Raw genomic sequence first — 12,383 nt, 5'->3', positions numbered from 1 at the left:
GGGCAATAGGAGGCTGAAATAGGGAGCTGAACCTACTTAGATGTAACCCACTCCTACAATAATGAACCATTCCTACAATAATGGTATTACTTCATGAGGGTAGAGGCCTCATGACCTAAACACCTCCCATTAGGCAACACCTCCCATTAGGCCCTAGCTAACAGGGACTAAGGTTCCAACGCACAAACTTTGGGGAACAGATTCAAAGCATAGCATTTGCTCCTGGACCCCCAAATTTTTGTCCTTCTCATAATGCAAAATAGTTTTATTACATACTGGTAGTAACAAAAGTCTGAACTTGTTCTAACATCAACTCAAAAAAGTCCAGTCTCATCTAAATTGGGTATGATTCATCCTGAAGCAAAAGATGAGACTAGAGAACTAAGCAGGGACTAGTTTATGAATGACTTGTGACTAGAGGAAATAGAAAACCATTGGGGTTTTGTAAGCAAGAAAATGGTTTAACTAGATTTGTTTCAGAAAGATCATTTATCTTTCTTAGTAGGAAGTTAATAGGCAATATATAAAACTGGAAAAAAGAAATAAAAGTATACACATTTTTAGAAATATGGGCGTAAATATTAAAAACTGAAAAATTGAGACTAGTTATCTTTGGGGAGTGGGAATCAGGATAGGAAAGAATTAGGTTAAGGAACTGATGGTTGTTGTTTTTCTCTCTCTCATAAACCTTGAGGAATGGTTTGACTTTCCTAATCTGTATGCATTGTAGCATAATGGTTAAGAGTATGGATGCTAAGGCTAGACTGCCTGGGTTGAATCTTACCTCCACTATTTATAAACTACTTAATTTCTAGGTGCTTATGTATTCCTATCTGCAAAAATGAGAATAATAATGGAAATTATCTCATAGTATTTTTGTGAGGAATAAACGAGTTAATACAAGTAAAACACTTAAAACAACATGTGGTACATAGTTAAAACCTTAGTTATTACATGCCAGGCACGGTTCAGGTACTGAGATACAAGGACAATAGACAAATTTATGGTTGTAGTGGGAGATTTTTGAAATGTCGCTTTTAGTAATCAAGAGAACAAGCAGACAGAAAATCCAAACAAGTATAGATTTCATCAGCAAAATTATAAAATTAACCTAATGCACATATAAAGAACCTTATGTCTTTTTTTTTTTTTTTGAGACAAGTCTTGCTCTGTCACCAGGCCAGAGTGCAGTGGTGCAATCTCTGCTCACTACAACCTTCGCCTCCCAGGTTCAAGCGATCCTCCTGCTCAGCCTTCTGAGTAGCTGGGACTACAGGCGCATGCCATCACGCCCAGCTAATTTTTGTTATTTTTAGTAGAGACGAAGTTTCACCCTGTTGGCCAGGACAGTCTCGATCTCTTGACCTTGTGATCTGCCCGCCTCGGCCTCCCAATGTGCTGGAATTACAGGCGTGAGCCATTGCACCAGGCCAAACCTTATATCTTTAACAGCTGTAGAGTCCACTTTCTTTCCAGGAATACATGCAACTGTTTGTAAAAGTGACCAAAGAAATTCCCAAATATTGAAGAGTTAAATCATACAGGTTGTGATACCTATTCACAATGCATGTAAGTGGGAAGTTAATACAAAAGATAACTTAAAAATTTCCCATAAAATTAGAAATTCCAAAATATACTTTGGATTAACACATAAAAGAATCATTATTAAAATTGGAAAATAATTAAGTGCTCTTATCAAAACTTGGAATACTCTTAACGTTAGTTTAGAAACTGAAATCTGAATATTAATAGGTTTTATTTCAGAAAACTAGAAAAAAAAGAAAATTAGATTTATTAGTGTAGGAAATATTTCAAAAGCCAAGTTCACAAGTGCCAGCCGAGGGCTGGCACTTTAAGCATGCCCTTCTGAAGACTAGGCTGTATGGCCAGGATGTGAAATTGCAGAGACTTTGATACACTGCCGAAAGAAGGGTAAATTGGTATATCCACTTGGGTTTTGGGCCGGGGGCAGGGGTTGTTTTATTTTGTTTGAAACAAGATTTCACTCCCATTGCCCAAGCTGGAGTGCAGTGGCATGATCTTCGTTCACTGCAACCTCCACCTCCCGGGCTCAAGTGATTTTCCTGCCTCAGCCATCTCAGTAGCTGGGACTTACTGCAGGCACACACCACCACACCTGACTAATTTTTGTAGTTTTTATAGAGACGGGGTTTTACTGTGTTGCCCAGGCTGGTCTTGAACTCCTGAGCTCAAGTGATCTGCCCACCTCAGCCTCCCAAAGCTCTGGGATTACAAGCGTGAGCCACCGCACCTGGCCTGGTACATCACTTTGGAAAAGCAGTATCTAATGAAGTTGAAGATATACATATGATAAATCCTGCATTTTTTCTCTGGGGATATACATTAGAGCAGGAGTGTCCAAACTTTTTGCTTCCCTGGGCCACATTGGAAGAAGAATAATGGTCTTGGACCACACATAAAATTCACTAACAGTAATGATAGCTGATGAACTAAAAAAAAATTGCAAAAAAATCTCATAATGTTTTACGAAAGTTTATGGATTTGTATTGGGCTACATTCAAAGCTGTCCTGGGCTGCATGCAGCCAGTGGACCATGGGTTGGACAAGCTTGTATTAGAGAAAAAACTCTTAAGTGTGTATGAGGAGATGTTTATAAGAATGGTCAGAATACAATATAAATGAATATTAATAACCTGTCACAGACATCAATATAAGCCAATAATTTCATTCAAAGGAAACAATATAGAAGACATTCAAAGTGATTCCATCTATGTAAAGTCTAAAATCAGGCAAAACTTAAGTATATTATTTCTGGGTACAAATAAGGGTGGTGAGACTATATAAGACATTTTCGTGACTTACCATAGTAAATTTTTAATAAATATTTGATGTGGAAATGGATAGTTTTTACTTTCTAAAACGAAAGTCTTGAGTACCAATTTAAAAAGAAAAGTTTAGGTTTTATTGTATTTTGTATGAAACAGGGAAGGAAATAAAGATAGCTTGTGTTTATAAAGTTTTGTCTCTCTAGATAAGAAACCTCTTTTCAGGCTTGTATGTTGAATATGAAAAGCTAACATAATGAAAATAAAGTATTTATTTTTAAAGCAAATGTGCATTAAACAATGTGTTTGTTAATTCTGAAAGTAAATACTTACAAACCGAAGAGTTCTGAAATTATTTGTTACTTATATCGAACTAATCTTTAAAATGTTTCTCATAAGAATTCGTTGGAATTTATATTATCTTCAAAGGTAGCATCAAATTTCTCATTGTTCTTTCAGGTAAACACATTTGACTTTATTAGTATATCGGACTTTTAAATTGCTAACGTGTATTTTTTGAAATTCTCATCCTGATACTACCTTGTGGCTATTAGGGTGCATAACTTAACAGGGTCCTTTACATAACATCTGAACTCCAAGAAGGAACCAATTTTTTTTTTTTTTCCCCCTCAGAAATTCTGTTTATAGTGAAAGTTTTAAGGTGGAAATGGCAAACTCAAATGCCTATAGTGGCCACTGAGGTAATAAATGAGAGCAACAGGAAGGGATTGATTGTGACAAATCTGGAGCACATAATCCTCCTGCCTAAACAGGACAATTCTTACTCAACTCCATCTGTCTATTGCCTTGAGGGAATATGGATTATGGTGCCAAATTATCTGATTTTTCAAAATATGTCATATATTTGGCATTTAATTCAGAAATGTTTAAACACTGTGCAAATCATTCAGACAAGTTTGTGGGCAGGATTGAGTTCCTAGGCTTTTAGTTTGCAAACAACTTTAAGAGATATGCAATTTTAATGAAATAATTTGTTATTTTTTATTGTGTTTTCCACTTAGTCGACAGAGGTATGTTCTTGGAGATACAGCAATGCAGAAGATGGCCAAGTCCCATGTTTTCTTAAGTGGCATGGGTGGTCTTGGCTTGGAAATTGGTAAGCAATATTTACATTCATAATTTTGTATGATACTTTTGAGCATTGTAAGGTAGTTTAAATAACTTAACTTCTTCCCCTCATATTTCCTATAAAAGAAATTAGATCCAGAATGTTGATCAGATTAAGTTTTTGATCTTTAGCAAGACTATTCTATGATGATGTTATGTTCTTATAAAGAACCAGTGATTACTCATTGCTTCTTTTTGTGATTTTAATAGCCATTAATTATCATTCTCTATATCCATTAATTCATTATAAGTAGCACACAAGCATATACTGTATTCATAACATGTCTGGAAGAATATATTGAAATTTTAGGAGTAATTATCTCTGGCTGTTGTAATTATGTACATTTTAATTTTTTCATTTTTAATCTGTATTTTGTAACTTTTAAGACAAGGAGCTTGTATTTAGTAAAAAAAAAAAAAAAAAAAAAAAAAAAAATTTAAAAGTATCCAGTCAGATATATGACTAAGCTCTATGAAGACATATCGAGTATGTATTCCCAATATTGAGCTATTCCTTTTTCTTTTGCCTTTCTAGCAAAGAATCTTGTTCTTGCAGGGATTAAGGTAAGTAAATGTCCTCTGTAAGAAAAGTTGTTCTGAGCCTTTTTTTTGGCTCATTTGTCATGGTGATATTTACCACAACAATATTGTTTTAATTGTCTTTAATGCTCTAGTTTTTTTTTTAAATCATGGATGTTTCAGAAATACACAAAATAGAAAGAATAGTTTAACAACACCCCACATACCCATCAGACAGCTTCAGTTACCAATTCATGTGCACGTTTGTTTCATATATCTCCTTCCCATTTCCTACTGCCCCCAACTGCCAAATTATTTTTATGTAAATTTCAGACATTGTATTGTATTATTCTTAAATATTTTAGTATTCTCTTTAAATATGAGTATCTTTTGAAGCAGCAATATCATTTTACACCTAAAAACAAATTCTTAATATCATTTTATTAGTTTACCTGTTGCTGTAAAACAGTTTACTCAAAATTTGTAGCTTAAACAACATTTATTATCTCATAGTTTCTGTGAGTCAGGATTCAGGCATGACTCTGGTTGGGGTTTCTCTGAAAGTCTCTTACAGGGCTGCCGTCAAGGTATTAGCAGGGCTTTCAGTCATCTTGAGGCTAGACTGGGGAAGGATCTGCTTCCCAAGCTGGATCATGTGGTTCTTGGTAGGATTTAGTTCTTCATGGATTATTGGACTGAGGACCTCAGTTCCTGCTGGTTCTTGACCAGAGGTCACCCTTAATTCCTTGCTTGTATGGCTTTCTCCATAGGGCAGTTCACAGTGTGGCAGTTCGCTTCATCAGAATAAACAAGAGAGAAGGGAATGTGTTCACAGGACAAGTCAGTCTTTTGTAACCTAATCTCAGAAGTAGGTCCAGGCCACACTCAAGGTGGGAGATCACACAAAGGCCTAAATACTATGAAGCAGGAAGCATTGTGACCATCTTAAAAACCTGCCTACCACAGTCATCAGATACCTAGTTAGAGTTCCAGTTTTCCCAGATGTCTTAAGATATTTTATTAAAAGCTTGTTACGATCTAATCAGGATCCAAGTAAAATTCATATACTGAAAACTTGTTTTATTTTAATCTATAGATTTCCCTTCCCTAATTTGTTTTCTTGCAATTTATTTGTTGTAGAAACCAGTCATTTGTCACATATACTTCTACCTGTGTATTTCATGTAAACTGGTTGTTATAGCCAGAGAATCCAATTCATATTTAATTCTTTTTGGCAAGACTGTTTCATAGCTGTTCTCCCATCAGGTGACAGTACTATTCTGTTGTCTCTCTTTTTGTGATTATTATTAGCTGTTAATGATTATTGCCTAGATTCATTATTTCATTGGGGCAGTCATGATATTTTATCATTCTTTTCTCATTTATTAGCTGGAATTATATTTTAGAAAAAAATTCCTGCCATCACTTACTTGGCGTCATGAAAGTATGAATTGTACATATATAAAATTCAGGATAAATACTAAATTTTTTCCCCATTAAACTTATCAGTTTTCAAAATCAGGGGTTTCCTATCATCATTCCCTAGTATTGGTCAGTGAATTTATATGTATATATACATTATGATAAACTGAATTTAAATATAATTTGATGTGTTTTGATCTATTTGATCTATTATAGTTATTTTCATTGATGCTCAGATTGTTCCATCTTTGCTTATTGTGATTCTCTTTATGTTTTTTGAGGCTTTTGGACACAGCCCCCAGTAGTCTTTGTCACTCTTTGTTTTCAAAGTCTTTTCAGTTGTCAGAGCTAGAACATTCATAATGAGTAAACACTGAAATTTCTGATTTTCAGGTTTAGGCTTATAAAGTATTACTAAAATTTCTAATTTTTCCTTGAATTATAGGATATTTATTTCTGTGATTTTATATTTGTATCTCTTTTATTATTAGGGTCTTGGTTTCTAATGATAAATTACATGCTTTATCCTATATATTATATATTTCCTTTATCCTATTATATTTTACCTGTATGTCATAGTTTTAGAATACCAATTCCAATATTGTTAGTAATAATATATTATTGAAAAAAATTCACACTTTTTTGATCCTACCTGGATTTGGCAGGCAAATTAACTGCTTTTAAAAGTCACTGTGTATAGTAGACTCAATAAACAGTTTAGTCCATGTATTCATTTTGCTTTGGATTTTTAGGGTTGCTTTTTTAAAAGTTTAGTTTAATTATTAATGTGAAATTTATATGATTCAAAGTCAGATTTACTAAACAAAGCATTTTCAGGTAAGTCTAGGTTCTTGCTACCTTGTTTCCTTCTTCACTTATTAGATTACTGTCTTTTTATATTTGGTTTATACTTCATTTGTTTTTGTAGATAAGCAAATGCATACACACATACATGCATATCTGTTTGTGTGTGAGTATATATGTTTATCTCCTCCTACCTTTCTCATATAAAGTGCTCTCCTTTTCTTTACCTTGCTATCTCTTTACAGCATATCCTAGAGATTACTCCATATTTATAAATAAATCTTTAATTCTCTTTTTAATAATTGCATGGTTATATATTGTGTGGATGTATCATCTTATAGCCAGTTCCCCTTTGGTAGGCATTTTGATTATTTCCAGTCTTTTGCTCTTACAAATAGTGTGCTACATTTAATAATCTTGTATATATGTCTTTTTGTATTTCTCCCAGTGTGTCTTTGGGATAGAATCCTAAAAGTGGGATTGCTGTGTCAAAGGATAAATGTATATGCCTTTTTGCTAGAGATTGCCAAATTCTTTTACATTGAGGTTGAGCCACTTTACATTTTTATCAGTAATACATGAAAGTCACTGACTCACTTCACCTTCACCACTGTGTTGTCACTCTTTTGGATTTATGCCAATCTAACAAGTAAGAAAAGATATTTTATTTCTAGGCAAGGTTGTACAACTTTACATATTTTCAAGGATCATGTACATTTCTTTTTCAGTATGTTCCTTATTCTTGTTCCTCTTTCTATAAGGTTTGTGGCCTGTGATACAATTTACAAGTATTTTTTTCTACTTCATTAATTATCTTTCTTAAAACATAGAATATTTTGAAGTGTTTGTTTATATGGGTTATCTGGATTTTTTTGTTGATTATTTATTTAATTATTTTTGAGACGGAGTCTCGCTCTGTCGCCAGGCTGGAGTGCAGTGGCATGATCTCGATTCACTGCAACCTCTACCTCCTGGGTTCAAGCAGTTATCCTGCCTCAGCCTCCTGAGGAGGTGGGACTACCACCACGCCCAGCTAATTTTTGTATTTTTAGTAGAGGCAGGGTTTCACCATGTTGGCCAGGATGGTCTCGATCTCTTTCTTGACCTCACAATCCACCCACCTCGGTCTCCCAAAGTGCTAGGATTACAGGTGTGAGCCACCACACCCAGCCATTGATTTTTATAACGTGATACTTTTATTAATTTAAATTATCTTCAGGTTTAAAGAAATTTTTCCATCAATTTATTGGGGTCTCCAGATGTATATTGATCTAATTTTATATTCTTTCTAATTCTTTTTTTTTTTTTTTTTGAAACGGAGTTTCGCTCTTGTTACCCAGGCTGGAGTGCAATGGCGCGATCTCGGCTCACCGCAACATCCGCCTCCTGGGTTCAGGCAATTCTCCTGCCTCAGCCTCCTGAGTAGCTGGGATTACAGGCACGCACCACCATGCCCAGCTAATTTTTTTTGTATTAGTAGAGACGGGGTTTCACCATGTTGACCAGGATGGTCTCGATATCTTGACCTCGTGATCCACCCGCCTTGGCCTCCCAAAGTGCTGGGATTACAGGCTTGAGCCACCGCGCCCGGCCTCTTTCAAATTCTTAAGGCTTTGCTTACTTTTCTTTATCTAGTTACACAAAAGAATATTTCTATTGCATTGTCAGTAGTACTAGAGAGAGTGAATGTCCTTGAACTCCTGACTTCAACCGATACTTTTTTCTTTTTTGAAGGCAGTTACAATTCATGATACAGAAAAATGCCGAGCATGGGATCTAGGAACCAACTTCTTTCTCAGTGAAGATGATATTGTTAATAAGAGAAACAGGTAAAGATATTTTGATGTATTATCCTGAGGTTTTTTTTTTTTTCACTCTCATTTACTTAGAATATTTCCTTTATCTAGAACACCAATCAGTTATAGTCGTTTAATTGATCCCCATAAATCCATACTACTATGGCTAAATAAATATTGGTATATACTTACATAATTATTTGCATTTGTCAAATTTTTAATATATTTACACCGCTACCTAGAAATTTATTTCTTTGAATTTATTAAAGAAGGACTTTAGTATTGCTAAATTATTAAGAAAGTTAAGGAACCTGGAGCTTGGAACTTTTAGGGTACACTTTGAGATTGTGTGGTTTACTATGGAATATGATAGTATATCATTTCACAACTATGTAGTTATCTGTAAAGACAAGTAAGTCTTGGTTTCTTTCTTCTACAAGGTAAGTTTCCACTGAAATTTTGTAACATGTCAGGTTCCTCTGATGGCATTACAGTGTCTAAATTTAAGAGATTTGAATATGTTGAATGAAACAACAGTAAAGGTTTATTTATTTATTTATTTACTTTTTTAGGGCTGAAGCTGTACTTAAACATATTGCAGAACTGAATCCATATGTTCATGTCACATCATCTTCTGTTCCTTTCAATGAGACCACAGATCTCTCCTTTTTAGATAAATACCAGGTTAGTACTCCATTTTGTATTAAATGTTACTGACAGATTCCAAGGCAAAATTGTTAAGTGTTAATATGCTTAACTAGTTTAACCTAGTGTATTGAGAAACAGAACAAAAACATTTCAAGGTAGAAGATATACTAGAATAAAACCTTTCAAATTCTCCGTTTTAAGGAAGGGACCTAATAACTACTACCAAGTAGTTATATCAGTTGGCTCTTTTCTCAGTAATATGCATTAAAAACTACCCCAAACTCTGATTTATAGCACCTGCATGTCAGTTGGGGTTTCTAGGCTGAACTCAGCTTGGATTAAATTTCAGAGTTTGGGTTCTGCTCCTTGTCTCTCTCTTCTGGGAGCAGGAGGCTATCTACGTCATGCTCTTATTGTAGTAGCGGAAACAGAAGGTCAAGTCCAGCCACACATGCACATTTCATGCCTCTGTTTTTGTTACGTCTGTTAACATCCTGCTGGCCAAAGCAAGTCACATTATCAAGCCTAAAGTCAAGAAGCAAAAAAGTACTCTTCCTAAAGCCATGGGGAAGCAGTATAATTACAGGGGAGTAAAAATACGTGGATCAATAGTTCAATCTATTATAGGTAACAATTCCTTAAATAACAACAAAAAAATTCCCAGGACCTTGGGTATTATAAAAGTGACTAGGTTGACCTTGATTTTTTTTTTCTGTGAGTAAATTATGCTGTTACCCATTTAGAATTGAGTTTAAACTTCTATTCTGGAATAGATAACTTAAAATTCATCCTGGTGTAAAACACCTAGCATATCTAAACACAATTCCTTTTCAATGATTATCTGAACTCAAAATAATCTAAGGAAAATGCTCAGGAGCCTCAAATGAACAGTTAGCTAAAAGACCAGTGAACTGTTACTCTCAGTGACAGAAGTTGCGTGTCACAGTAAGCAAAATTCTTGGGAATTAATGTTCACATAGAAACAGAAGATTTAGAACTACATAAATTAGAGAAATGGAATTGAGACCTCCCCTTCTTCATAAAGCTGGAGCATCGGAGAGCCATGGCCTCAGTGAAAGGGTAGACAAGAACAATCTTTTCTGATCAGAACAAGAAGCTTGTCTGTTTTCTCTTGAGTTCTGGATGAAAAGTAAAAGTTTTCCTGGGGAATTCATAACCATAGGCCTGCTGTCACATGGGTTTAGAGATTAAACTTTATAATCTTTTGTGATCTGGAAATTCCTGAACTGAGAACTTAATGTAGAAAGTAGTACTGTAATGGCCATACCCTAGAGTGCCAGACAAAAACAAAACTAAACAAATCTAGAGAAATATACCCTCAACTAAGTTACAGTGTATTCTAATATATAAAGTCCCTTTGAGTTAAAAGTACAAAATAACAAGATGGGAAAAAGCAGTTCAGTATGACCAAGAGTTAGTGAATATAACAAGCTATTAAACCTCCAAGAATTTTTTATTTTATTTTTTATTATTATTTTTTTTTGAGATGGAGTCTCATTGTGTCTCCCAGGCTGGAGTGCAGTGGGCACAGTCTGGGTTTACTGCAAACTCTGCCTCCTGGGTTCAAGCAATTCTCCTACCTCAGTCTCCCTAGTAGCTGGGATCACAGGCATGCACCACCATGCCCAGCTAATTTTTGTATTTTTAGTAGAGGTGGGGTTTCACCATGTTGGCCAGGCTGGGGATTACAGGTGTGAGCCACCATGCCTGGCCTACCTCCAAGAATTTAAGAGAATATAATTATTTAAGAAAGATTATAAAATACGGATCTTCAAAACTAAATCTCAAAAGAAGGGATTAAATATATAATATACAAATAAGACTCTGTTGAAAAAGACCAGGCAGAAGTGATAAAGAATGAAGTATAACTTATGAAAACGAACATAAAGTCTTAAAAATTAAAATTCAGTGGATAGTCAATAGATACAGCTGGAATAAGTATTAGTGAATTGAAAGATAGACCTGAGAAATTACCAAAACTATACCACATAGAAATAAGAGAAAATATCCCAGCACTTTGGAGGCCAAGGCAGGTAGAAAACCTGAGGTCAGGAGTTTGAGGCCAGCCTGGCCAGCATGGCGAAACCCCACTGGGAGTGGTGGCCTGCACCTGTAATACCAGTTACTTGGGACACTGAGGCAGGAGGATCGCTTGAACCTGGGAAGCAGAGGTTGTAATGAGCCCAGATCATGCCACTGTATTCCAGCCTGGGAGACAGAGCAAGACTGTCTCAAAAAGAGAAACCCCCAAAAAAGAAATAAGAAAAAATATGGACAAGTTAAAATAAATGAGAGCTTAAATGAAAAGTCCAATTTATGAGATTGGATTTCTAGTTAGGAAGCAGTAGAAAAGGGCAATATTCAAATAAATTATGGTGGAATATTTTCTAACATTGATGAAACACAAATCAGATTCAATATGTGTTGGGTCTAGTGTTTGATTTTTTATTATTTGCAAACTAATTATCCTGTTACTGTTTCACAGATGCAGGAAATATGAAATTCCTGGATCAGAGACCCAGAAGTTTATTACTCAGTGCATAATAAAAAATAGCATTATATTGCATTTTCTTCCTCCCCCCTCTGCCCCCAAGTGCCTCTAGCACAAGGCAGAGGGGTCAGGGAATACCTGCATATGTAGTAGGTTGCTTTAGAGAAAATTACTGAGCTTGGGAAACTGACTGTTTTAAAGCAAGCTAAGACTTCTCTTTGTTTCCGGGGAAGACCTTACCTAATCCCTCAAGTTTTTACACAGCAAATGTAATTCTGAGAAATGGTCCTAAGTAAAGAGCGGTAAGGGCCTTGCATTCATAGCATACCTTGTGAGACATGCATAGACTGAGAGACCCATGGAGGAATGTCTCCCTACAGGAAGCATACCATATTGCAAGCTAGAATTAAAAAACTAAATCCATAGATGGACATGTTATAGTAGCCAACTAATGTGTCTCTTAAAAATGTTGTCAGGTTTTTGAGCTAGCATGAAAGTAATACTCTGGTAGCTAGGTAAGTATTTGTGTGGCAGTAATAGATGAAACAAATCTAATCACTTAGAGTCTATAAATACCACATAAGATGTTAAGGTTTGTTTCTAACTGGAAAGCCTGTGATGGTTATCAGGTTTCATGTGTGCATATTTTCACCTGTATATGTTATTTTTACTTTTGTTTTCTGTACTTCTGTGAAGGTATTAACCTTGGAATAGAATTCCATAGGATTAGAACATTTTAATGAGGAT

General features: G+C 35.2%; 1 protein-coding gene across 2 annotated transcripts in view; it reads left to right on the top strand.

The window, feature by feature from the left end:
* The window catches only part of UBA6 (ubiquitin like modifier activating enzyme 6), a 74,526-nt gene that overhangs the window by 15,463 nt on the left and 46,680 nt on the right, over positions 1–12,383 (top strand). For both annotated transcript variants that reach the window (XM_012473422.2, XM_012473423.2), the window contains exons 3-6: positions 3,830–3,924; positions 4,471–4,499; positions 8,415–8,509; positions 9,049–9,160. In XM_012473422.2, the coding sequence (XP_012328845.2) occupies positions 3,830–3,924; positions 4,471–4,499; positions 8,415–8,509; positions 9,049–9,160 (331 nt within the window). The remainder of the gene's footprint in view (positions 1–3,829; positions 3,925–4,470; positions 4,500–8,414; positions 8,510–9,048; positions 9,161–12,383) is intronic.

Source organism: Aotus nancymaae, unplaced genomic scaffold (assembly GCF_030222135.1).
Source record: "Aotus nancymaae isolate 86718 unplaced genomic scaffold, 86718_ANA_hifiasm-v0.15.2.pri h1tg000006l, whole genome shotgun sequence".
NCBI lineage: Eukaryota > Metazoa > Chordata > Mammalia > Primates > Aotidae > Aotus > Aotus nancymaae.
The sequence above is the reverse complement of the archived record's forward strand: the minus strand, read 5'-3'. Positions and strand labels throughout refer to the sequence as shown.